Genomic DNA, 27,653 nt, shown 5'->3' with positions numbered 1-27,653 from the left:
TGTGGAGCATAAAAATGTCACAAGTTGAAGCCTTTCGCAACTACGCCTGCGACCAATATGGTCTAACGCACCTGTGCAAATTACTTATACCAGCAGGTTCATGCAGTACGGCAGGAGAGACAAAATTATAGCAGTAATTATAGTGCCTTACACCAACATTAACATTAAGGGCTTGTGTAGGTTTTGGCTGTAACGTGTAGTTCTGAGATATGGGCAATCTTTAAATTTTCCTCGAAGAAGCGTAACGTCTTGAATAACTAAGAACTATAAACGCTGAGCGGTGCAGAAACACACATTATTCAAAAGAATACTCCTTAAAAATATGCGAAGCAGCTTATAGAGAACAGCTTTGACCACTGTCCCTACTCCCAGATCCACTGAAGCAGGGAGGAACTTCCATTGTGCTCCTCAAAAAATTTTCGTCACACCGGCTATGATAGAGGCATCTCTGTTTTTAGTAAGATAGTCCTGCGCATGCAAATGTTACGGAAAGTGAAGTACGGAAAGTGAAATTTTTTATTTTGCTGCACACCTTTCAAAATGCTAAGTACCTATTCGAGATCGATCAAACTTCGCGGAATTCGACAACTGCATGTAACTGACTAGACAAAACACGTTGATCATACGTCTTGATGTGTTATTATGAGAGGTAGAACTTCCCGATGGTTACCGCTTGATAAAAAATTGCCTGCAGTGACACGCGGCAGCAGGAATTTTGCGCCATCGCCTGTTGCTTTGCACTCGCAATTGGCTTCCTCATCTCTCTAGCCGTCGCAGTTTCCCTGCTCTCAACAGGTGAGACGGATTTTATTTTCGCTGCATTTATGATTACTAAACTCTCATAAGCGATTAATTACTTATTTGCATCCACGCCAGCCCCTCCATACGGCTACAAAAGATAGCTATACAGTTTTCTCAGAAACTTCGTAGATAAAGAAAAATTGGTTGGATCTCGGGACCACCGCTTCACAAGAGAAGTCGATCTACCAGCTGAGGTACGCGGGACGGTATGCTTATGGTAGGGCGAGAGCGAACTGATCAGTAACTCGAAGAGGGGACTCTATTTGCCAAAAGATAAAGAGAATCCTCCAAGCTGGAGCAGCTTTGCAATAAGGGAGCATGGCGGCGCTTGGGTAGGTAACAGTGAGTAATAACTCCTTTATTACAAACCTATTCCGCATGCGTGGATTCCCCTCCACAGTTAACCAAAACACAACTTAATTGCCATGCAATTCTCCTCACTCATCACCCCACTCGATGCGTTCTACACATTTTATAGATCTCCTTCAGTAAAAAGCACCTTGGTTTGAGTAAAGATAATTCGTCCCGGGAAATGACTAAGAGAAGAAAACATAATCTGCGCGATTATCACAAAAATTACCCAGAACCTTAACTCAGAGGGTATGAAAGAATAATCAGAATTGTACAAGTCTGAACGCATTATTATATATAGCACGGCGCTCTTGTGCTTCATACCTTCCTCAGGTGAGCAGAGAACCCCGAACGGTTCATCTGCGCAACGACAAATTGATATATGCCAATTTTCAAACCATTCAGGTTAGAAAGTTGTGTTTCTTGTACTGGCTGCTCTGGACATTTGGCTTCCTCCCATCGCGTAAAAATCTACTTCCAAGAATTTAAAATCGGTTCGTCAAAGACATCTTTCAACGTCTCTTCTCACTAAGTGTTATTAGACTACGACATTAATTGCTGCATGCATAGTATAATTTCCAACTCATATACTTTTAAACGTCCCTTCTACAGCGCATGACGGCGGCACCAAGCGCGGCACCTCAGAAACCATGACTACGTTTTACAAATGTCCCAACACTTTTGCTGCTAGTGCTCCTTAAATAGGTAATGTTTGCCGTCATTGGATGATGGGAAAGTGTGAGCGAAAAGTGTGCTGTACCCTTAAGTCTCCGCTCTTTCATACAGGGTATAAAAATCTTTCCACACGGTGGGCAAGATACCCAACCGATAGTTTCCAATTTTCCATTTCTTACAAAAAGTTAGGGCTATGGATCATGTACTACTGTGAAGCCCTGGAGACGTGTAGTAAATAGAGACGTGCTCTCTTGCTCCTATTCACTCTAAGAGCCTTTGTCGTATGGACAGTGGTAGCTTTAAGTCAAATAAGCTGGAGTTGGGGTGTCGAGTCTCTGGAATACATGGGAGGCAATCAAATACCGAGGGACGGGATCGCAGAGCTGACTAACTTTCTGGTCTTTCTTTAAAACAAAAAGAGCAGAAGCTACGCCCCTCCACCAACAGTTCAAGGAGGCAGGTAACCGTAGCCCAGGATCGCTGCAGCCAAGGCAGACGTTTCCCGTGGTGACATAGTACGGGCGCATTAGGCGTCCTAGACGCATGTTCCGCTATCACGTGCTGGGAAGTTGGAACAAGATTTTTTTGGTTTTATGGGGGTTTAGCGTCCCAAAGCGACTCAGGCTATGAAAGGCGCCGTAGTGAAGGTTTTAGGAGATTTCGACCACCTGGGGTTCTTTAATATGCACTGACATCGCACAGTACACGGGCCTCTAGAATTTCGCCTCAATCGAAATTCGACCGCCGCGGCCGGGATCGAGCCCGCGTCTTTCGGGCCAGCAGCCGGGCGCCGTAACCACTCAGCCACTGCGGCGGAAGCAAACAGGCGTCTATATACCTGTATCTGCTGTGCGGCGCAAAGTCTAAATGCCTTTTCCCACGACTTCATAGTAGAGCATTCTTTATTTTCAGCAGTGTAGTCGCTTCGGCATGATCGGCTCTGGACCGTTATGTGTGGATGCTTATCTTTTCATACAGGTTTTGGTGGCGATCATAGCAATGCACGTATTTCTAAACTAAAAATATATGAAGATACACAGAATTCACGATTGGCCAATACGCTTACAATTCGTTCGGACACACGCTGGCGCTGCCATAAGCACGCAATCTTGCCCATTGCAATGCCTTATTTTGTGCGCATAAACAAAAAAAACTTGAAATCGCCATTTATTTCTAGAGAGGTGTGTCTTGAGGAGCATTTAAAAAGTCTCACGTATATTAAATAATAGTAAGAGGACCAAATATAAATATATAGTTGTGTTCAATTGCGGCTTAGACAGTTTTTTTTATTTTCTCCTAGGCGTGTTTGATGACGACTATACAAGTACATCGTTGAATGGTAGAAAAGAAAACAGCTCCAGCAGAGGACGTACCCCACATACATCGGAGCGTACAACGGGCGGGGCATCCACTCGAACTGCGTCGGAAACAAGCTTGAAAACCGTTGCTACAACTCCACTTGAGACCCATCTTCCGAGAACGGCGATAACGACTACTTTTCCTGCAACCTGGGGTACGCCCACAGAGTCCACAACTCGCAGCACGGCGGCGCCCATTACAACCACGACGACAACGAGCACCACGACGACTACAGGACTACCAAAACGTAAGCAGTGTACCTCAAGTGTAAAAGTGCCGTGAATGCGCAGTTGTAGCGGTTGGGAAATATATTAGTGTATAGCCACTAACATCCTCTATTTGGTCCTTAGAAAAATCAGCAGTGGCCGCAAACTTAACGAAACAGCAGTCATAAGCATGAACATGCCTCATTAAAATAATGCAACTAAATGGAGAATTCACTATGAACTATAAATTAGCAACGATATACCCGAAGTGTAGAGCGGATGCAAAATGTAAACTAAAAGAAAAAAAGAGAACTCGATAAAAGAAAACGCATAGAAAGAAAAACCGAAAACAGAACAAAACAAAACAAACAAGAGACAACGGCTAGTAGCTGAGGGTTATTCTGTATAATTATGCGAATTTTAAAATTACTCCACATGCTTCTAATTTCTGCTCTACTGCTCTATTCTTCAGCGATAGTTGGCTTTTTTAATGCTTCCAGAAGGACACTGAAAATGAGGGTCCTCATTTTATCTCAGTGATGCGCCTTTATAATGTGCGTAGAGGTCACCACATTGTGTGAGTACTCGTACTCGTCTTGAGGCTCAGTGGTCAGGGAACTTAACTGCTGAGGCCGACGACGCTGGTTCAATCCCGGCGTCAGTGGCCGCGTTTCAATAGCGTCTAAATGCAAGGCGCCCGTATTCTGCGCGATGTCAGTGGAAGTTCAAAGAACGGCGGGCGGTCGAGATTCCTGCGTCCTTCGAAACCCATGTAACCGGAGCTAATATTCGATAACGCTTGGGAACGTTAAGCCACGTACACCCCACGCCCATATGTTGTGTTAACCGTTTGCTGTCCATATTTGTTGACAGTCAAGATGAAAATCCTAGAAGCCGAGCACTGGTAAAATTAACGCAATGACAAAGCAGATTTGGCTCTTGTTCCGCAGAAAGGCATTTCGTGCTGAGTGGCTAATATATTCAAGACATATCTCCTGTCTATACAACTCGCCACTCAGAAGTAGTCAACGCATCACGCGGCTACTACCTGCCCGATATTGTGACGTAGTGGTGACGGCAGTCTGACAAGCAGGAATACTGGCAGGAGGGTTCTATACAAAACACTTTATTGGGGCTGGCTTGCGCCCACAAAGCACTGAGTGACTCAGCGGTGGTTTAGCAACAAACGTGGTTCGTGGTCTTCGGACAAAATGCCTGCCGCTCTTAGCCGCGTTTATATAAAGTTTGCAAGGGACCTTCGAGATAAGGAACCCAAAGCAACTACCGCAACACGGAAAAATAGGAAGCAGCTGCACATGGACGCGCGTGGTTAAGGAAGCGCCTTCCATAAAGTGAGAAACCAGCGGGAGGAGGCGCTGAAGAAACATTATAAATATTCGCGGTATTACTTGGCTCTCAAAAAAGCATCGGTTCGATGCTTTACAGCAAAAAGAATGCAAACATGAGCACTGAGATTGAAAACACAAGCGTCTATTATCGTCCTTAATAACGCTTTAGGTGCTCTACATGCAAGACTTCCGGGAGTGAACGGCGCAGAGCTGAGATGCTCTAATTCTATGGGGGATTTGTCAAGTTCTCTGATTTGACGAATAATCTTGTAAGGGCTGAAATAGCGGTGCAAAACCTTTTCGCTGAGACCGCGGCAGTAGATGTGCGTCCATACACACACGCTGATCGGGCTTGTATTTCGTGGGGCGTAGGCGTAGATTGACTCTTAGGCCATCGGAGCGCTGTTCATCAGGATCGATCGGCAGCAGGTCGTCTCCGGGCTTCTTCTGTGCGCTGAAGGTAGGCAGCAACGTCGATGTTGTCTTCATCGGTGCCGTTTTAGAGCATGGCATCAAGTGTGGTGGTTGCCTCTCTCCCGCGGACGAGCCTAAATGGTATATACTTTGTTTAAACAGTGCAAAAGACGCGGACGTAGAAAGGACACACAAGACACACACGGCGCTGTGTGTGTCTTGTGTGTCCGTTCTACGTCCGCGTCTTCTGCGCTGTTTAAACCAAGTATGAACCAACAACTAGCCCGCACGTCTACCCTCGTAGCCTAAATGGTATCACCTGGGTGGTCTCCTGCACAGCGGATTTATATCCAAAGACTGCTTAAGGAAGGATATTATCCCGGTTGTTTTGTTTGGCGGCCTGTCAGGCAAGCATGTCAGCGATGTTTTTCTTTGAGGCGCTTCGTATGTCCGTTAGCATGCGGACGGTATGCTGTAAGTTGTCGGTGTCTGGTGCAGCTGCAGTTCAGAATGGCTTGGCAAAGCTCAGCTGTAAATTATACTCCCCTATTCTTGATGAAAACTTCAGGGCCGCAGTGGCGGAAAAAGATCTGCTCGAATAAGTTTTTCGACTTTTGTAGCAGCTTCATTAGGCAGAGCTTTGCTCCGGTGTAGCTTGTAAGCCTGTTGTAACGATGAAGCACTTGTTGCCGATGTTGGCGTTGGGAAGTGGCCGAGGAGATCCATTGCAACCGGTTGAAAGTGCAAGTGCAAATGCATTTTAGGTGTTGGTATGGGGTGGCGTCTTTTGGCATTGACACTCACAGCATGGTTTGACCTTCCATGCGACGTTGGCCGACAATCTAAGCTAAATCCCCTCAATGTTTTTGCGCATGAGATTTTATTAGGCGGTGATTTATTAAAGAATTATGTGATTCCCTTTATGAACCGGCACTATTATTGCAGCTATTAGCTGCCCGAAAAATAGCCGTAATAAACAAATTTTTTCCGATAGTGTGACAAACGTTCTACCACAATCCTTAAATATATTTAACTTGTGATCAAGAATCTGCGTTAAGATAGCGAACACGTTTGCACGCTGCCGTCATCTTATTGCAAGATCCAGAGCCAATGCAGTCTACTATCCTGTAGTCATACCTGCTTACGGGCCAAATATGGAGCTGTAGTCTGCTATGCGTAATACTGGGACGCTTCGTACCGGGCGGTACTGGTTGTAAGGTACCATGCAGGTCTGGAATAAAAGCATTCAAGAACTACTGAATAGCTGATATACATGGAAAAAAAAGTTATGAATCAAAAAACACTAAAATGTAGTTTGTGCCAGAATTTCAATCAGTAACCTTTCGACTGAGACTAGGACACTATCCACTATACGAAGGAGACGACTTGGAAGGCAGTTTGTAATTTTTACAAGTATATGTGAAAATTTCAGCGCCGCGGGTCCGTGTTATTGAAGCAGAGAAGAAGTCCCGCATGGCTTGTATGGTTACCGCTGAAAAACTGCTGATCTTCTTTAGGCTCACAGAATTTTACACTGAGGTTTGCGATCTGCATGCGCAGAGTAGTATGCGTGGAAACACCTCACGTCATTTTTATTAACGCCGGCTCTTTCGTTGTGCTCGTATACTGCGCATAGAATTGTCGCTACCAGCAAATTTTCCCAGCAAAAAATCCCACATAATGCTTGAAGCAGCTTTACAGCCGGCCCACGGAGCAGCGCGGGCCTCATTTAATTTCCAGTCAAGCGTTGTGCTTGCGTAGACACATACGGAAGCACTGTATTATATATGGCTTGGCTTGTTGGTAAGCAGATGAAGAAAGAGCGAAAAATAAAAGAAATACACTGAATAGTGTGCAGTAGAAGAACTTTATGCTTGGTGCATCACTTCGGCATCTAAAGTTTTCTTCATTTATTTATTTTCGCACTGTAGTTTCTAATTTGCTAACGCAGAAAGATAGCGGGCGTAAGCTCGCTATTTCGTAGTCCTCGTTTAAAGCCTGCCATGAAGCTTGTTGCGCATATTTCTGTAGTAACCACCCCGTTTCAGCGTCGTAAAGCACAATTTTAAAGTTTCTGACGATCGTTAACATTATTCCCTTGATGCGTGCTTCCAGGAGGCCGTAATGAGTCCTTGACTCATTACGCCTTATAGTCACGGTGCTGGTGCCAGCACGGAAAATCCAGTAAACACTCTCAGTGCCTTAAGTGCACTAAGCTATGTTTCCGCTTACAATGCAGAAACTAGCTTTGTACTGTCTCTCTCCCTCGCAGGCTCAGATGTAATGAAGATCAGCCCAATGCTCTGCACAGTGAGCAGCAAGTTCACCGCACACAGCGTGGTACCAGAGGACGGCTTGTGCGACTTCCTGTTCTTCGAGTCGCTCTACGACGACCAGAAGAACGTCGTAAGGGAGCCCTACAAGGCCGGCTTCGACTACTTTCTGAAGCAGAAAACGGAGATGGCGAAAACAACTCTTGGCGTTTCATTCTCTCCCATGTAAGTGAAATCTTCGATTAAACGTACTGGCAAGTGCCATCCAGTAATCTAAAGTCATTTTTCCTGCGGTCTAACACAGTAACACGTGATCAAAATTTGTGACGAGCACGTATATTACAATTGGAAGCTCTTATGCTTCCTGCTGAAAACGTGATCAAAATTTGTTACCGGCAGGCATATTGCAAAGTGTCGTGGACGCAGGGGCCCACTTGAACTCGGGCTCCTTTCGGCAGCGTGTCCGAGTCTTCGAACTGAGGAAAGGCGGAACTTGAAATTTCGGAAAACGAAAACAGGCCGGATTAATGACACTATGAGGAAACTTGTTTACGTTATGAATAAAAGAAAGCAGTCAATAGTCAAGAGTTCATGCTCCAAGCGACTGGATGAGTTTTGTCACCATGGCCCAGAGCGTCCGTTCTCAGGCAGCACGCTCTTTAACTCCCCTTCATGCGGCAGTGGTCCATGCAACACGTGGCACATTTCTCCAAGATGGAAAAAGTTGCCCAGCACCTAGCAAGGGGACGCACTCGTTGTTGAGTCCACCCATGGGAACTGCCGAGGTGGAATTGCTGTTGCGCTGCTATTTCGCACAAAGGTGCAACAGTCTTGCAGGCGGCACGCAGGTGATTCGTGCGGCACCGCTAGCCACAACACGGCAAGCTCTCTCCGATTCGGGCGGGCTCCTGTCGGACACGGTTAATTAATTGAAGGCACCGTTCCCCTCTACCCCTGTCGTCTGTCCATATTCGGTCGCTGCCCCAGGCGTTCTTCTTGCTGGGAACGAGTCAAAAGGAAGGCTATTACGCTCTTCCCCCCCCCCCCCTTCGCCTCCCCGAGCCAAGCGTGGGAAAATCTCCGCAGGTGCTTTCACCTGGCATCCTTTTTTTTTGTGGGGTCATCGGATGATGAAATGTGTCGCCAGCAGGGTTGTAATAGCTTCCTCCCCCGCCAGACGAGGCTCGGTGGGTAGCAGTCACTGCTGCTGCACGAAGAGACGACTTAAATGCTTGCACAAGAACGAAAGCTTCTTTGTCGCTCTCAACATTGTCTTCTCTGACGTTGAACAAATTTTTTAAGGTGTCAACCACGTGTCAAAGCAAGCACTCAACTCCGCTCTAAGAAATCCAGTTTAAAAGACGGATTGTTACAATCTGGTTACTATAGCTGTTAAAGAAAAGCCCACACTGAAAACTCCCAGGACCCACGTATGCAGCGGAAACCAAGTATGCTACTACACACATTCACACACATCAACGCACGAAATAAAAAAAAAAAAAACTTACCTGAAGAGTACACCGGACTGCTTATAAAGAACGGCTTAGTGCGTCCTCGTTTCCATTCAAAGTCTACCTCAGAAGGCGATTGTTCTTTCATGTCGTGGTTTGCAGCCATAAAAGGAGGCAATGGTTCTTCTCTGCAATGAATATGCCGCCTCCGAGATAGCATCCTAGATTCTAAATAGCCCAAACAATGAAAGCGCACTCTTTTTCCGACACGCAGTACACCATCTCTCGAGAGCTCAGTTTTCGGCTCAGGTAGAGCACGGGATGTTCGTTGTCATCGTCATGCCTCTTGCAGAGAACAGCCCCTAGCCCTGGACCACTTGGATCACACTGGGCCGTAAATTCCGTGTTGTATTCCGGAGCGCGCAAAACCGGGTGGCTAATCAGTACCTTCTATAGGTTTAAAAAGGACGCTTCTACATTTCTTGGCTCTGTTGTGCGGAGGGCATCGGTCAGGGGGCTTGCCAAAGCTGCATAATCGTGGATGTAGTGATTGTAATATCCCGTGTGCCCTAAAATGCCCTAATGTCCGTATTTGTTCTAGGCCGCGGGTAGTCTGCTACCGCCGATATCTTGACCTCACTGAGTTTCCTGAAACCTTGGCTTATGTTGTGACCCAAATAGTCGACGTTTTCCCACGCAATGAAACACTTCTTGGCCTTCACAGTGAGCCCAGCTTGACGCAAACGGCTCAGCACTGCTCTCAAATGCAATAAATGGTCCGCCCGTGAATCTGAGAAGACAGCAATTTCGTTCAAGTAGGGCACAGCAAATGCTACACAGCCCTTTAGAACCCTCTCCAATAGACGGGAAAAACAAAATGGATCATTTTTGAGCCCGAAGCTCATCATTGTTGGTTAATAGCTTCCCGTTGGGGTAACGAAAGCTGCGTATCTACTCACATGCTCAGTGAGCGCTATTTACTAGTATCTTCGAGTAAGGTATAGCGTAGTTACATAGGCTCCTAGACTTACCTGTTCCACTCTCTGTTCAATATTACTAGAGGGTACACTTGATTCTTTGTGACAGCATTTAACTTCCGGTAATCTGGTAATGTACTACTACAGGCATTCGGTCATGACCCGGAGCTTCCACCAAGATCACAGGCGAAGCGTATTCGCTTTAGGAGTTCTTAATTACTTCTAATTCCAGCACGCGTTTTACCTCGCTATCAAGGATATCTCTGCCTTCGAGAGAGTCGATAGCACCTTGACCACACTGGCTCCACGGAAGTTAGCTAAAGATCATGCTCAATCAAACCAGTTCTGTCTGTCCTGTCTACGAAGCAATAATCAAACTCTGCTATCAGTTCGCCGAGATCAGACAACTGAAATTCTTTTAGTTCTCCTCTCCGCTCAGTCCTCGTTAGGTGTCCCTGCGCGCTGCTTTTCTCTCCGCTTAGACAGATAAGGGACCATATTCGGAGTTTGTGTCATAATAAAAAGCGCCATAATCTGCCGCAGCGGTCATATCTGATTGTTCAAACAAACGGAAGCGGATGTCGGTTTGGTTGCGACTGTGAGCGGTGGCGGGATGTCAATGCGTTGCGGTTGCCGCAGCGAAACTTGCAGCGGTGCTCTTGCTCTTATCCGAGAAAAAGAACGCGACCAGTGCGACAGAAGAAACATTCAGCCGCAGGTTTGGTTGCGCATCGGATTCCATTGTAAAAAAGTACTACCAAAACTGCTTTAATTACCCAATCGACTTCAGCAAATACAATCAATATAGTTCAGGCACTCTTTTCTGTGCCGTAAAGGCCGGAGGTGTACTTAAAGAAGAAAATATTGTGCGCAACCACGCATGGCTTTGCATTGACAGAAGGCGGCCTCTGCAGCCGTCAATCGCCGATGGTAAATAGAAGGCAGCTATCTTGTTCGCACAACACGGCGTGTTACATTTATGTTACGGAAAAGGAAACGGAGAGGAAAATTTGTTGCGTGTACTCGCTGCACAATGCCCGTTTCGTGCCGTGCTGAACCAAGATGCCGTGACGAATTTCCGTCTGCAACGTCGGTGAATGTAAATTGGTGCTGTGATCGGACGGTTGTGCAGACGGTAATTTACTTTTTTTTTCATTCATTTTATCCAGGCATTGCAAATAAGTAAAACCGATGAACTAAAATGTCTTCTTACTGCGTTTCTCTTGATATATGCGTTGGGAGACTTAGCAGACGAAGTTTTAATAGGTTCGCCATGTTACAAAGCGCACGTATGGCCATTGACGCCTTAAAACTAACTTGCCAGCCAACTCGCGAGCTCAATGATGCAGAGCCACACCACCGCAGCTATCGAGAACCGTAAGGGACACCAAAAAACCACCTCTGGCATGTCTAAGGCTTCGGTGTAGCAGCGCGTCGCTGGCGACTGACCTTCCGTGCACGTGAGTAGTTTCACGCTGGTAGATATTGCACACGATCATGATGCCGGATGCTTCTACAGCTAATAGAGAGCTCTAGAATAGGGAATGTACTTTTGCGCGCAGTAAACGCAAGTATTTTGGTGGTCATTTTGTTTCATGTTACACCATTCAACAAACCCAGACGAGATAACTTGGTGAAAGTGACGCCATCTAGTTGGAATTAAGAGAACAATTTCTGCAATAAACCGGTGCTCGCTAGGCATTAGAGTTACCGAGTCGTCGAACAAAATAAAAAAAAAACAGGCCGAATTTTTCGTCTATCCAATTTGTTACAGGCAATACAAGACGAAGCGAAAGTACCGTATCCAGTTTATAGGCAGTTCACGGGTCGAAAAACGCAGTAACACCGACGAGTTCACTTCGAAGCGAGAGGCTCCACATCAGAACGCGCCGCCATTTTGGCTGTCGAGCATATGTTGCCTGCGCTATGTGTTTGACGTCACCGTCGATTCCTTCGACCCTTTTCGCTGCATCCGAACCACCCACATTTGCTTCCGGCATTTCGACCAATCAGGAGGGTCCACTGCGGCAGATTATTACTTTTTATTATGACACAAACTCGGAATGCGGACCAAAGTCGTCTTCCTTCTCCTCAGGAAGGTTCAGCGTTAGATTTACCGCGGCTTCTCTCTGCACGTAAGGCATCATTAAGATGCAATAGTAAATGCGCACTTCTTTACGCCTTCCCGGGGTTTTCACCACGTAGTTGGTGTTAGAGAGCTTGACAACTACTTCAGCGGGCCCTTCCCGTCGTACTTCCAGCCTATTCTGCCTTGAAGCTCTCAGCAACATTACCTTATCACCGATACAAAACGTCAATTTGCGGGCTGTTCGATCGTAGTAGACCTTAGAATGAGCCTGGGATGAATTCATTCTGGCTTTCACGAGTTCTTTAGTGTTATGTAGACAATCCAGCAGAGTCAACACGAACTCTACTACCGTCGTGTCCTCTCCGCGGCTTTCCCAGGCTTCGTGTACCATTCACGTACCATTCCTGACCTTCCGAACACTCACTCGGCGAGGCTAAGTCCAAGTAATGTACTATGCAAGTAACGGTAATGTGATGCAAGTAATGGTAATGGTAATGTAATCCAAGTAAGTCTTCTCTCTGTCAGGGGTAGTAATCGGTACTTGCAAGTAGTTGGAACGTAGGTCAAGAAACGAAAAGTACTCAGGGCCTTGGAGGCCGTCAAGAGCGCCTTCAAAACGGGAAAGAGGGTAATTATGCTTGTGGGTAATTTTGCTGAGGCGAGGGTAACCAACACAAAATCAGATCGAGCCGTCTTTCTTCTTTGCAAGTACCACCAGCGAAGACCAAGGGCTCTGAGACAGACGGATGACACCACATTGCAGCATGTCCTCAATTTGTTCGCTAATCACGCGGCGCTCTGACGCCGACAAACGATACGGCCATTGTCAAAAAGGCGGGTGAGAGCTGGTCTCAAAGCGATAAGCAACAGAGAAAGGCCGGTCGAGAGGAGTAGGGGCGGCGTGGAAATCTGAGTGAAACGTGTGTGAAATTTCTGACAGCGGCGTCCGGTGGGCGTAAGTAAAAGCGTTGTCGATGGTGGCTCGGAAGAAGGCGTCGGGCATCAGAGCAGGTGCCGAATTGGAAACAAGTGCGCTGCTGGAGGAGCTGCAGGAGGCCTCGGGAGCATCGGCGTCCGGTGGGCGTAAGTAAAAGCGTTGTCGATGGTGGCTCGGAAGAAGGCGTCGGGCATCAGAGCAGGTGCCGAATTGGAAACAAGTGCGCTGCTGGAGGAGCTGCAGGAGGCCTCGGGAGCATCGACGTTTGAGAGAAGGTGGGCAGGTTGAGCTGAGCCAGGAGACTCAGCACGTAGCAGGGTAAGTGGGCAGAAAGACGCATTGTAGTTCAGCATCTTCGTGAGACCTCTGTGAACATTGAGGACAGCGGACGGCAGTGGCAGATTTGCGGCAGACAAAGGAAGAAGACTACGTAAATAAAACGGTGGCGGCTGGCATGACAGGACACGAGAGGTAAATAAGCGCTGAAGCCTTTGGAACGACGTCGACGTCTGCAGTCACGGTGAGCTTCTGCGGGCACACGAATTGGAGGTCGTTGGCCAGTTCATCTCACAATGCAGAAAATTCTACCTCAGCGCGGGCTCAATCGATAATTATAATGGCGCTATTTTTTGACAAGAAGTCCCACCCGAGGATCCCATCGTGGAAACAAGGAGGCAGGACCAAGCTCTCGACACTGTACAAATTATCTTCAATAGCCTGCGTTGTGCATGCGGCCACAGGTGCGATCCTCTCTTCTGTAGCAATGCGAAGCGAGAAATCAAAAAATGACGTCGTCACTTCTGGTAAACACCGGCACAGTCTTTCATGAATCCGTGACTCAGCAACTTGCCTTTCTTCAAGCTCGTATATAGAGAGATCGTCGACAGACGGTATTAGGGTGTTCGTGGGGGAAAGATGAGGCCTTGAGCTATTCGAAGAGCACGCAGTTCTTTCCCCAGGAACTGCGCACTTAGTTTCGGTCGTCAGCGGATGTAGGGTGACAGCGCATAGGTGGCAGTAAACGGTGACGTGGGGATGGGGAATGATTGGTCGTATTTGGACGCTGGTCATTGACGTACGCATCGGGAGGTGGATCAGAACGAATCAGCTTAAGTGAGCAGGCATAAGGCGGAACCGCTGGAGGGGCGACCATGCGGCGATGACAGAGGTGGGCCACATGTCTCAGTAAACAACACGAAAAGCACATAGGGCGATTTTGCGGTGTGCGCCACGAGTTCTAATGTTAGGGAAATGGGAGAATGATGCGGGTACCATGGTGGAAACGGTGCCTGACTCAAGACAGGCAGCCTTGGTGGAAACATCGCTGGCCGAGGCCGCGCAGTCACTGCGACGTTCGTCCAGGTTGCTGTCACAGGAGCGGTCGTAACGTGCCGCTGCTCCGGCGTACGTCAAAGGAGGGACGGAAGGGACTTTAGGGAGGGCAGGAAGAGCTTCGGCGACTTGTTCTCGGATGACACACTGCAGCGAAGGCAAAAGAGGAGAGGAAGCGTCAAAGTTTGACCCAAGCAGCACAGGTAATTGGCCCAATACTGGAACCGTATCGGACCCGCCGCGGTGGCTCAGTGGTTAGAACGTTCGGCTACTGAGCCGGAGTAAACGGGTCCGAACCCGAACGCGGCGGCTGCGTTTTTATGGAGGCAAAACGCTAAGGCTTCCGTGTGCTGTGCGATGTCAGTGAACATTAAATATTGCCAGGTGGTCGAAAATATTGCGTAGACCTCCATTACGGCACCTCTTTCTTCATTTCTTCTTTCACTCTCTCCTTTATCTCTTCCCTTACGGCGCGATTCAGGTGTCCATCGATATATGACAAAAATACTGTGCCATTTCTTTTCCCCAAAAACCAATTATTATTATTAACCGTATTGCCAAAGGCCGACCCTACAAAGGGCCAGGATGGGACCATCTTTTTTCAATATTGGGCTGGTTACCTGTGGTGCTTGGGGAGTGCACGAGACAGAGAGCTGACGTGCAACTTCTTCCCGAACAAACTGCTTGATCTCGGGCATCAACGGCGACTGCTCGGAGTTAGACGTCAAAGCCGCCAGAGGCTCCCGGTGTGAGAGTGGAGAGCGAGTGAGAATACTGCGCTGGCGTAGTTCGTCATAGCTTTGGCACCGGGCAATGGTGTCGATAACGATTGCTGGAATTTTTGCCAGAAGCGTCTGGAAAGCGTCGTCGTCAATGCAATTAAGAATGTGGCCGATATGATGCGCTCGGGTATCGAAGCATCCACATGCTTTCCCAGTTCCACAACATCTTCGATATAACTGGTGAAATTATCACCAGGCAGCTGTGCCCGAGCACGCAGGCGTTGCTCAGCGTGTAGCTTTGCGGCGCTTCGTCTTTCTCAGTCATCTTCCTAGGCGGCGTCAGGTGCAGCCATCATGGTTCGCTACACTTCCGCCATAGAGGAGTATGGTTGCTGTGTAGCCACTGAAGATATCTTGCAGTTCTTTCCAATATACCTCTCTTAGACCATGGTTGAATTACGCGGTATGACTGTCAGCCGAGTCAAATGATTTCTCGTAAACTGTGAAGGCTGCTAAGTATATAAGAATTGCTGAGAGGAGGGTTGGTCAAAACGCTACGCAAATTGATAAAAAACGCTTAATTCTAATTTTTATAAATACAAGTTTCAACAAACTACGTGATCATACGGTACCAACTTGGCATTGCGCTCAGAAGAGTGCTCCGGGCGGGCAGGTTTTTAGTAAACTCTCTCGACAGCACCTCAAGCAGCAGGTGACTGATCCTCACCAGCTGCTTTCCTCCTTTGTCTTAGTCGCAACAGTTTTTTACTTCCTCTTTTTTACCGGCTTGGTTGACCAATTAATCTTCATTCAAACATCTGTCGTTCTCATTCAGTGTACCATTTGAGAGATACCATTTTCAGTGCAGGACTAGGTATACTCGTCGTTTCAGAATATCCAAGATAGCGATGTGCTCTCTAGTGCTCGTAACATGAACAAGCAGCAAAACTCCGTGTACGCGTAACTTTTGGAGTGCAAAGACGTATATAGCGAAATGGATAAATTGTTAGCTTCGATGGCGAATGTAACATATATATTTGCATATTGCTAGCGTACTGCGCTGTGCTTTCTATTTTTTTACCATTGCTTCTCTAGGAAAACGTCGTAATGATTAAAACAAGCTGCAACAATTTTTTTCCTTCCTCGAAATTTGCATGCATATACGTTCGCCTTTTCTCGTTTCATTGATTTTACAGAAATGACACTGTTTTCATCGAGGCCGAGAGCGCAGACTTTCTGGGGGCGGTCGGTCAAATGTGGCAACGCGGAGTGTCGCACTTCGGGGCACTTAACCTGCAAGGAGCATATACTTCGCTTGGAATCCAGCAAAAGTTCCTGAAGCTTCTCCAGGTTAGTGAAAAATCACATCGTTGTATAAACCTTTGAAATATGCGTTTGTTCTTGCTATATGCTGTCGGAACGCGTCCTCTTCGCTTTGTATGAGATAGAAGGAGCGACAATTTCTCCTGTTCTGATTGTGGCTGCGGCTCGCCACTTCTTAGGTGTTGAAGATTACAGTAGGTTTCTTCCGCGCCTGTGCTAGACAGTGCTTCGCTACTTTTAGAGTACGTCCTAAAGCGGCTCTTAACCAACCACCGAGCACCCTATCTGAAACTGCTGCCGCTAAATTTTCTCCTTTTGAGGGCACAGACTAGTAGCCTTTGAAAGCGTTCAGCTTTCGTCTGGCTGGCAGACTAGTGTCAAATGATTGTTACATTTGGCAAAGATACTGGGTTCTAGTCACGTAATCGACACTCACTCCAAAGCCATGTTACCAGCACTCTTCGTTTAGCGCCGGAGGACGAATCGCAAGCCACGTAGCCAGCAGCCGACTTCCAACGCTACCACCGGTAGACGGACCACTCTCCCGTCCATAAGGATACCGACAGCAGAAAGGCTACACTTTGGTACATGCGGTAGCAGTGTGCGGCGCCATCAGCGAGTCCTGCGATGAGCCATATATTAGAAGCCGTGACAGCATAGGACGGCCCGCATGTCCATGCACTGGAGACCAATTTATCGCCCCACTGGGGCGACGCACTGCTAGGATAGCCATCGACGAGGTAATTTCCCCTGCAGTCTTCGTAGGGCAGAGCAGTTCTTCGACGAAGAAAGCTTAAGCTTGAAGTTTCTGTAGAGGGCCGACAAAAGCAGGGCCCTAAAAAGTCGTCTGCTGGACGCAAGAAGAGTTTTTTTCATTCTAATCTCCAAGGGCCGACACGGAAGACGAGCGTTTTAGTCGCGCGGGTCGCGTCGACTCGTCTTCGCCGCACGCTACCGTCGTTCAGGAATGGCACTGCAACAGGACTTCACTGTCCTAAAGAGAGGAGCATGGCGACGAGTAGCAGCAAGGTCCGGGATCCCGTTGAACCGGTCGATATCCAATGACGACTGCGTAAAAACGAGCAGAGTTGGAATGAGAGGCATCATCTTTGAGAATGTAGGCGGGCTTCAGCCGCTCCAAGGCTACCTTATCGGCGGAACCGTAGATATCGGTGGTGTACGATGCTCGACGGCGGTCCAGGACACGAAACGGCTCGAGGTAGTGCGGCCGAACTAGGCTGTGGTGGGAGTCTTACCGGAGAAAAACATGGAAAGCAGTACGGAGGTCTGGGGAGATGTACACTTGACCAAATGGCCCAGATGGCGGAAGTTTAGGTGAATCGTTGCGTAACACATTGCGAAGTGGCTGTGTATAGGTAGTCGGGTGGGGGGATGTTGGTGAAACCTCAGAATAACCAAAAGGAAGCCTGAGGAAGGTGTCACAAACAACTTCAGTCGTGAAACAGCAGATGTATTGCTTGAAGGCACAGTGTATTACTGGGTCCGTATTCTGAGTTTGTGTTGTAATAAAAAGCGTCATAATCTGGCGCGGCGGCCCCACCTGATTAGTCGAAACGCCGGAAGCGAATGTGGTGGTTCGGATGCGGCGAAAAGAGTAGAAGAAACACGGCGGGTGACGTAGAACACTTAGCAGACCATGTGTTGCGGCAACCACAACGGAGTGACATTATGCAACCGAACCGACATACGCTTCCGGCGTTTCGACGAGTCAGGTGTGGCCACTGCGGCAGATTAAGACACTCTTTCTTATGACACAAACTAGGAATACGGCCCCAGTTAAGATTAAATGCAGGCCCTGAACCCAGTCCGTGAGTGATGCGCGACCGGTCAATGCATCCTGGAAGTGGCGGTAGTGCTGGGCCATGCCATCGGTCTCAAATGGTACACGGAGTGTGCAAGTGAGCCCTGCCGGGAAGGCGAAGGAGCTCAGGGAATAGATACGACTCAAAGAGGCGGCCGGGGTCCGTGATAATGGCAGATGGACTGCCAAAGCGGGCCACCCTGGTGGAGATAACAATACTAGACGGTAGAGGCCAGAACATCACAGAGCGGTGCGTATTATATTCAGTGAGTAGCAGTCGGTACAAGTAAGTAAGTAGAAGTGACCCTGACAAGACTGGAGGGGTCCTACCAGGTGGGTGGGGGCCTTACCAAGGCGGGCGTGAAGTAAAAGAAAAAAAGTGGCAGGCGAAGCGGACTGGGGACAGATCGTGCCTTGTCGACAATAAGCGCAGACAAGCACTCAGTCACGAACATTGGCGTTCATTCGAGGCCACACCTAGCGTGCCGTTATGGAATTTTGCGTTGCGTGAAAACCAGGACGGGCTAAGTTGTAGAGGGTGTCGAAGACCTGCTTGCAAAAACGAGTTGGCGCATATGGTCGGGGAACTCTAGTGGAGCTGTCGCAAATGAGTGACACCGTCTAGTTGGAATTTCACAACTACAGGGATGATGTAGGCGCATGCGACCGCATGAACGCTAGTTCAGTAGCCTGGATGGCGGTAAGGTGCTGCGGGGGAATCGGGTGACGCACATGACGGTAACTTGGTTAAATGCGTTAGCAGTAATATTGGAAGTTCCGTTGCCGCGTTGACTGTCCACGGTGCATTCCATTAGAAGGAAACCAACAGTCACAAGCGGGCCGAGGGCGCGATAAAAACGACTTACACCACACGTCATGATAACATTGCCGCTCTATACTTGTACTTAGTTTTAGATGTGTTTAGAAAATCTACAGAGCCTGTACTGCAGCCAAATCATGGCGAGATAACAAAATGCAAGAAATATTATCGCTCACGGAAACGATCATCGGCAAGGACGTATTTAACATCATGATGCGATTACGCGTTTTCGGCGCACAAGCCTTGTATTCCCAAGTCTCCTAAAAATAACCTTTGTAACGTATCCAAGGTTCAACATTGGACGCAGGTTCCAATTCGTTGGTTTGCCTTCACATCTCCAACAACTTCCCCTACGTCCTCTCCGAGAGGAGCCACTTGTTCCAGAACGTCGCCTCCCTGGCCCCGCTTGTCCAGCCTACGAACTACGCTCAAGCCCCAGGTAATGCGACGCCTGGAGGACTTCCGACATCCGACCGACCGTTGTGCTTTCATTTCAGTGAGGCCGGCCATATTGTTCGTCACTGCCGGTACTGACGTATCGGTCTTCGAGGATTTGCCGTTTACCCACCACGACCACGCTTCGGCCAACGTCCGCGGGAAATAGACGATTACCTGCGCCGAGAGGAATACTCTCGGAACCGCTTTTCGCGCTCACCATCGCCGTCAACCTCGCGCTTTGCGTCGCCACGCCGCAGCTACGCAGCCACAGTACGAGGAAGGTCTCCCAGCCGACGTATACGAGAAACTAAAGACAGCAACCTCTGGAGGTGAGGTTGCTCCCGAGCGAAACACCGAACATCCTCCACCGACCACGCCCCATGAAGACGCTGCACCCGCGATGCCGCATGAAGAACCGACACTCGCTGCACCGACGCCGCACACAATGAGAACCCCGACCACGACGCAGGCTGCCTTCAAAACGACCCCACCACCCAGAAAAGCTTCGACGACACGCCACACCCATGATTCACATAAGCAACGAAGCCGTGACCCGACGCCGAGGGCGACGTGCAATGCAAGAGGCAGGGCATCCGACTTAGAAGTGACTATCGACGGCCGGAAAGTTACTGCTCTTGTTGACACGGACGCCGACTATTCGGTGATGAATGAAACATTCGCAGCGCATTTGAGGAAAGTTACGTCCGCCTGGGACGGGCCACAAATTCGCACTGCCGGAGGCCACCTCATTAGAACATCGGGGTGATCCACAGCGCGAGGGACCGTCAAGGAACACACCTATCCTGCGACGTTCGTTGTGCAACGGCAATGTTCCCGTGAAGTGATCTTGGGCATGGATTTCCTAAATCGGCATCAGGCGATCATCGACCTGCGATCCAAGCTGATCACGCTTTCGACGCACGAAGCCATCGCTTCGATGAAAACGCGAGAAAATAACGTTGCCCTGAGTGTCCTGGAGGAAGAAGTGAGCGTCCCACCCCGTTAAAGCGTTATCGTGACCGTAGGCGCCACGAAAGCCATTAATGCTGAAGCCATCATTGAGGGGAACATGCAGTTGCTTCTAGACGGAGTAATCAGCATCGCAAAAAGTATCGCACATTTCCGCAATGGCCAGGCCAAAGTACTGTTTACTAACTTCAGCGAAGAATACCGGCACATTAACTCCTTCGCCCTCTGCTACCCCTCCGCAGAAGATTCGCCTGACCAAGAGAACTCGCCCACTTTCGACATCAACCTAGACCTGCACCGGAACAGACAAGACCAGATCCGCAATCTCCTCCGAAGCTACAGCGAGTGCTTTTCGTCATCGCCGAAGGTCAGACAAATGCCAATTGCCAAGCTTCGCATTATAACCGACCAGCACGCCCGACCTCTCCGTCAAAGCCCCTACCGTATGTCGCCGTGAGAACGGCAAGCCATTCGGGACCAAGTGGAAGAAATGCTTCATGAAGACGTCAACCAGGCTTCAAACAGCGCATGGGCGGCACCGGTTGTTCTAGTGAGAGAGACGGCGCCCTTCGATTCTAGGTTGATTGCCATCGCTTGAACAATATTACAAAGAAAGGCGTTTATCGCTTTCCACGAATCAGCGACACTCCGGACCGGCTCTGCAACGGCAAGTATTTTTCATCAATGGGCCTCGAGAGCGGCTACTGGCAAATTGAGGTCGACGAAAGAGATCGCGAGAAGACCGATCCATCACTCCGAATGGCCTCTGAATTCAAGACGATGCCATTTGGTCTGTGTTCCGCACAAGCGACGTTTCAGCGAGTAATGAATACAGTGCTGGCAGGCCTGAAGTGGAAAATTTGTCTGGCATATCTAGATGACGTTGTTGGCTTCGCCTCGAACTTTGAAGAGCACGTCAAATGATTTCGAACAGTACTAGACACCATCAAGTCATCTGGCCTAACCTTGAAAGCAGGGAAGCGCCACTTTGCCTATGAAGAGCTGCTGTTTCTAGGCCACATCTTTATCAAGGAGGGAGTAGTCTTAGACTCGCAGAAAACAGCTGCTATTGCAGTTTCCACACCCGGCCGATAAGAAAGCAGTGCGCAGATTCCTTGGACTGTGCACATATTGCCGATGATTTCGTGAAAAACTTTTCGAGCTTCGCTGAGCCCCTGACCCAACTGTCGAAGGCAAACGTGTCATTTGAATGGGAAGCGCCGCAAGCAGAAGGCTTCAAATAACTTCAGCGTCGTTCACAGGCCCCAACGATCCTCGTGCATTTTGATATAAACGCCGATACTGAAGTTTATACCGACACAAGCAGCGCGAGCCTAGACCCCGTCCTCGTTCAAAAAAGCGACGGGCTGTAGAAAGCCATCGTATACGCAAGTCGTTCTCTTTCCAAGGCCGAAGCTAACTATTCGACAAGTGAGAAGGTGTGCCTGGCCATCATCTCGGCTATGTCGAAATTCCGCCCCTAGCTCTACGGACGACCGTTCAAGGTGGTCAGCGATCAGTACGCATTCACTGTGCTGGCTTGCCAATTTGAAGGACCTCTCTGGCCGCCTCGCTCGATGGAGTGTGCGCCTCAGGAGGTTGACGTCACCGTCGTTTACAAGTCCGGACGCAAGCACTCTGACGCCTATTACCTCTGAAGGGCCCCTGTAGATGAACCGCTGCCGGACGACGATGAGGACGCCTTCTTGGGACCCATAGGCCCCGGCTCTTTTGCACAGCAACAACGCTGGGACCCCAAACTAAAATGCTTCATCGAGTACTTGGAAGGATAGGTTTCTTCATCCCCCGCCTCATTCAATCGAGGACGGTCTTCCTTCGGTGTACAGAACGATGTCCTCGTGAAGAACTTGACAGCGAGCAAAAAACCCTACCTCCTTGTTGTACCTGCTTGTCTCAGCGAAAAAGTTCTACACGCTTCACACGACGAGCCGACAGATGGACGTCTCGGGTTTTCTCGAACCTTCCGCCACATTCAAGACAAGTATTTCTGGCCCCGACTGTCTGCCGAAGTTGCATATTATGTGAAAACCTACCGAGATTGTCAGCGACGAAAAACCCCTCCCGCCCGACCGGCAAGATTTCTGAACCCCATTGAACCCCCCCCCCCCCCCCCTCCCTCAGGCCCTTTAAGCAGATCGGCATAGACCTGCTTGGTCCTTTCCCAAAGTGAACGTCGGGAAATAAGTGGATCATCCTTGCGACTGACTACCTGACCCGCTACGCCGAGGCAAAAGCCCTACCGAACGGAGCAGCAGCAGTCGCCAAATTTTTATTCTCCTGCGACAAGGCGCTCCGATGTGGTCATGACGGACAGAGGAACAGCATTCACGGCAGAACTAACGCAATCCATCCTGCGTTACAGCGAAACCAGCCAGCAGAGAAGAACTGCATACCATCCGCAGGCCAACGGCCTGACCGAACGCCTGAACAAAACCGTCGCCGATATGCTCGCCATGTATGTCGATGCCGAACACAAAACTTGGGACGTCATCCTGCTTTACGTCGTCTTAGCCTATAACACCGCAGAGCAGGAGACCACCCAGATGACGCCTTTTTAGGCTCGTCCATGGCAGGGAGGCAACGACCACGCTAGACACCATGCTGCCCATCGTTTCCGAAGTAAAGAACGTCGACGTCGTCGCCGCCTGCCTTCAACGCGCAGAAGCCCGAAGACTTGCCTGATTACGGATCAAAGACCAGCAGCGGACCGACGCCAGACGCTACAACCTAAGAAGACACAACGCGGAATACAATCCAGGACACCAAGTATGTGCTTGGACGCCCATTCGCCGCAGTGGATTGAGTGAAAAACTTTTGCGCCGCTAATTCGGCCCGTGCAAGGTTGTTCGTCGGCTAAGTGAACTGGATGATGAAGTCATCCCTGACGCAATGACTGCATCTCAGCGACGCCGTGTACGACCAGAAGTTGTCTATGTTGTCCATCTAAAGCCAAACTATGCGCGCTAAATCACGCTGTGTTTCCATGTCCTGTGTTTACTTTTGCACGGTTCGTTTTATTTGTTGCTAGTCCTCCTATTTGTTTTAATGCATCGGGTGGATGCTGCTTTGAGAGGGGAGTAATGCCGCCAATCTTTGCAGGGTTTGTTCATTCTTCGGCATTCGGCACACCGCTTTATAGCTTTGTTTACGATGCAAGACACGACCAGATTACTCTCGAATGATCGCCTCAAGGCAGAGCTAATTCGACAATGTACCATAATGTTCTAGTAACTTTGCACAATTTATTTGGAAAGTTCGCTATTAGTTTTAAATTGAGCACGGCTGACTTTGGCGGGCATTCGGTTCGACGACCGCCGAGCACACTTGTTGCTACGCCGCTGCCGAGTGATTCAGTCCATTTTGGGTCCAAGTCAGTCCAAATAAAGAGCTCTGGTTAGACAGCAATTGTGCAGCCTTTGTGCTTTCCAGACTGCAGTCACCACTTCGTAACAATATGCACGTTACAATGAGCGGCTCATATATATATATATATATATATATATATATATATATATATATATATATATATATATATATATTATTTAGTTTACTGTGTTTAAAGTCCCAAAGCGCCTGAGGCTGAGAGACGCCGTAGTGAAGGGCTCCGGAAATTTCGACCACCTGGGTGTTCTTTAACCGGCACAGACATCGCACAGCGCAGGGGCCCCTAGAATTTCGCCTCCATCGAAATTCCACCGCGTTTATATATATATATATATATATATATATATATATATATATATATATATATCGAAGAATACACTTAGTTTGAGAAAACATTTTTATTTTACTCGACGTTTCGATCGGAGGACCGATCGGTCCTCCGATCGAAACGTCGAGTAAAATAAAAATGTTTCTTTAAACGAAGCATATACTTCGATGTATATTATTTTAAGCAATCAAGTACTTCATGTTTCCGGCACTATATATATATATATATATATATATATATATAAGCAGACAAAGCAAATGAAATGAGGGGCTCGTTTGACAAACATATGAAGGAAGCCAACAGTCACTGAAACCAAGGTGCCCAGAGAAATGTTTCTATTTTTTAAAAATTTGTAGTGCCAACGAATTCTTTTAAAGAAAGTTACTAATAAAGCAGCAGAAAAAACAACCATGCCCCCGGTGGGATTCGAACCCGCGACCTCCGAATATCGCGAATGTCGCGACCGACTATTAACAAGGTGGGTAGAAACCAAGCCGATGCAGCGTGGCACATCATCTGCAATCGCCCAGTTTTTTATGCAGCAAATCGTGTTGCGTCATGATGCGTCGTCATAAGTAATCACCGATCGAGGCACGGCGTAAAAGGCACAGCACATGCACGACGTGTTTGAGCTGTCATTTCAGACATTGCAAAACCACTGCCTATCAGCCACAGATGAGCGGGCTCGCAGAGGAACTCAACAGAACAACCGCCAACATGATCGCAATGAGTGCAATTGTAGCACAAAATAAGTCTCATACACCTACCACACGACCATCGAAGAGACGACCGTATTTCGTCTGGCCTATGAACGTACCGTTGAGACAATGTTGGATGCCATGCTTCCATGTGGCTTTGATGATCACCCGCTCGCGCGAGACGTTGAACAGTTTGCTCAGCGTGCCGAGAGAGCACGTCAACTCGCCCGAAATCACAGTCAACTGCAGTAGGGCCCAGATGCGTGCCGCTACAACATCTGTCATCGACACGTCGCATACCATCTCGGTGACCAAGTTAGGGTGCGGACTCCCTCCCTAGCGCCCTCCAGTGTCTCCAGCATTTAAGATTCACAAACTGCGTACTTAATATCTCAACCACACATCAGTCACCCAAGCAGCAAAACCGCGCTAAAGGCTTTCACCTCACCGCACTTTTGGTCAACAAAGTCCCCCCCTGAACTTTTCATTCTTTTCTTGTCTTTATCTGTCTCTGTTCTTCTCTTCCGTTCATCTGTTAGCACTGTTCTGTCATTTCTATCATCAAAATCAAGCGAAAGCCAAACACTTTTATCCAACGGAGAACTCAAAGTGAGGCATGCCAGAGCACGTCAACAAGAGGGAGGCGACCTAGCTTGAAGTATATTAGAATACACTATTCGTGAACAATTATTTGGCTAAAATGAACTTCTCTGAAACAACATATACACAATACCGGCCAATCAGATGAACTTTTCATAGGCTCTGCGGTCCAATTAAAACAATGATGCCTTAGGGGATATCAACATATTGCTGGAGTAAATGTACTCTAGATTATGAGAAGTCCAAATGACTTTCTTCTACAAGGTTTAGTGTAGGCTATCCCAAACTAACAATGAGAAAGCAATAGTGAATTTTGTAGGAAATCATAGCAACGCCAATTATCTGATTTCACAAAAATGTCTTTGTCGGGCGCTATGTATTCACTGCCAAGGTCTGAATGTGCAGTGTGTAACACAAGGCCTTGGTGCATTTTCAGAGTACACTGAACGGTAAAGGAGGCAAGGGGAAGTCATTGAAACTATTTACATTGACAAGCGTTTTTAATACATCTAAAATAAAATATCTACAAAAGGAGCAACTCCTAGTAAGCTTTCTACAAACCGCACGTCAAACAAAGACCCCACTAAAGAAAGATGGACAGAAAAGTCCGAAGAAACGATCACAGTGTCGCAGAATGAACCTTTTTTTTTCTGTAGGAACGCATGAGGCATTTAGTCTAAGGCCTTTAAGGCAAATGCATAGTGAGAAACAACCCGTCGCACGTTAAGTACTTCTAAACAAAGCGCACCAGCGATGACTGGTCTGAAAATATATTTTGGTGTTATGGCCCTAGATTTCGAACGCCGCTCTGAAGGGACAAGGGGTAAATGTCACCGGTGAATGAAATCCTGTTGTACCACTGCTGGCATAGTGGTATGAGGACTCCCAAGGATTTATTAGTGGTAACTGGACAATTACCAATTTCGCGTATTTGGCATTTACTCATTAACGCAATCGTGTCAAATATTTAATACGGAGCATTAGTGACACCTCCAGTTTCTTCTGTTTAGAATAAATTGAACAAGTATACTGTTCGTAAGATACTGAAGCTGGAGTGAGAACTAATACTGTAGACGAAACATTCTCGCATCACAACTTTCCATGAAAAAAGAACCAGGGGATAGAGCAGTAGCCTTAGGATGTTGGTGGGAATAAGGGGGTGGTGTGGGGTAAAAAGATGGAAAAAATGCATATCCGCGTAATTCTGGAGTGAAAGCCTGGCAGTGTCTTCAGTTTAAGTACAATAAAAGAGCACATATCTGGGAGAAGGACCCAAACAGTAAAGCTCGAAAAAGGCAGCGGAGTATTATCCACGCAAGAGCAGCATGGCTGCAGCGAATCGTAAAACAAACGGACGCGAAGAAATATTGTGGGTGCAAAGGAAAGCGACATGGTAAAAAGCTTCCAGAAGGTTAAAATATAATGGTTATTTGCACGCAGCCCTAAAAAGCCGTATTGACTTTACCACGAATAAAAACGATAAATGACATAATAAACTGTAGAAACCCATTAAAGGCAACTCTAGTATTCAGAAACTATGTTCAGAATTTGGCATTGCAAGCGTTAAACTATAGGTGCCCGCAAGGACAGAATGTGATATGGCTTTTAGACAACTCACATTTTAGAAGACATTATAGGTCCGCAGCCTGCAGGCGCTTACCTTGTGGTTCTTAACGAATGCAGTGAGGGAATGGCAGACAAGGGGACTGATTTTTTTCCATTAGCGATAAGCAAGTACCACTAGAAGTGACCTATGAAACGTACTCCAAAGAGAACGTGTGAGTGAAGAACGTGTCAGCGACAAATTCATTATCCAGGTTCGTTTCACAGTTAGAGCTCATCACAAAAGATTATTAAGGTCTCCTAATGTTTGTTCCCTATTCTGTTTTAAGTAGCACTCACAATAAGTAGAATTGAAATAAAGTTGCTTCTTTAAAATTTCCGGTTTGCCTTATGTCTATGACGTGCACCGCCTGTCATTATATTCTACGTTGTTTTCTATTGCATTTTTGTAATACCTTCGCGCTTGTAATTTAATGAATTGTTTCGTTTCTCAGTTATTTCTGTTATTCACAGGTATAATTGTACACAAACAAGAAATCATTGTTCATGCCTTTCTGCTAGACTGTCGGCTGAGAGCGGCAGTATTGTAAAATAAATAAATAAATTCAATAAATTTTCTCAGCAGTTACAAGAACCCATAGCTGCCTAATAAACTTCAAAATGCATGAGAAAGCGTAACAGGCCGAGCATCCAAGTTCACGAAGGATTAAGACCGCCTTCACCATTATCCTTATTGGTCTTCACCACTGCT

The 27,653-nt window shown here is 47.7% G+C and overlaps 1 protein-coding gene across 1 annotated transcript in view; it reads left to right on the top strand.

The window, feature by feature from the left end:
- Positions 1-27,653, top strand: part of LOC144133968 (uncharacterized) — a 45,152-nt gene that overhangs the window by 3,342 nt on the left and 14,157 nt on the right. Inside the window, exons 2-5 of the mRNA XM_077667008.1 lie at positions 695-795; positions 3,128-3,433; positions 7,428-7,653; positions 16,133-16,286. Of these exons, the coding sequence (XP_077523134.1) occupies positions 7,439-7,653; positions 16,133-16,286 (369 nt within the window). The 5' untranslated portion in view covers positions 695-795; positions 3,128-3,433; positions 7,428-7,438. The remainder of the gene's footprint in view (positions 1-694; positions 796-3,127; positions 3,434-7,427; positions 7,654-16,132; positions 16,287-27,653) is intronic.

Source organism: Amblyomma americanum, chromosome 5, assembly GCF_052857255.1.
Source record: "Amblyomma americanum isolate KBUSLIRL-KWMA chromosome 5, ASM5285725v1, whole genome shotgun sequence".
Lineage (NCBI taxonomy): Eukaryota > Metazoa > Arthropoda > Arachnida > Ixodida > Ixodidae > Amblyomma > Amblyomma americanum.
The sequence above is the reverse complement of the archived record's forward strand: the minus strand, read 5'-3'. Positions and strand labels throughout refer to the sequence as shown.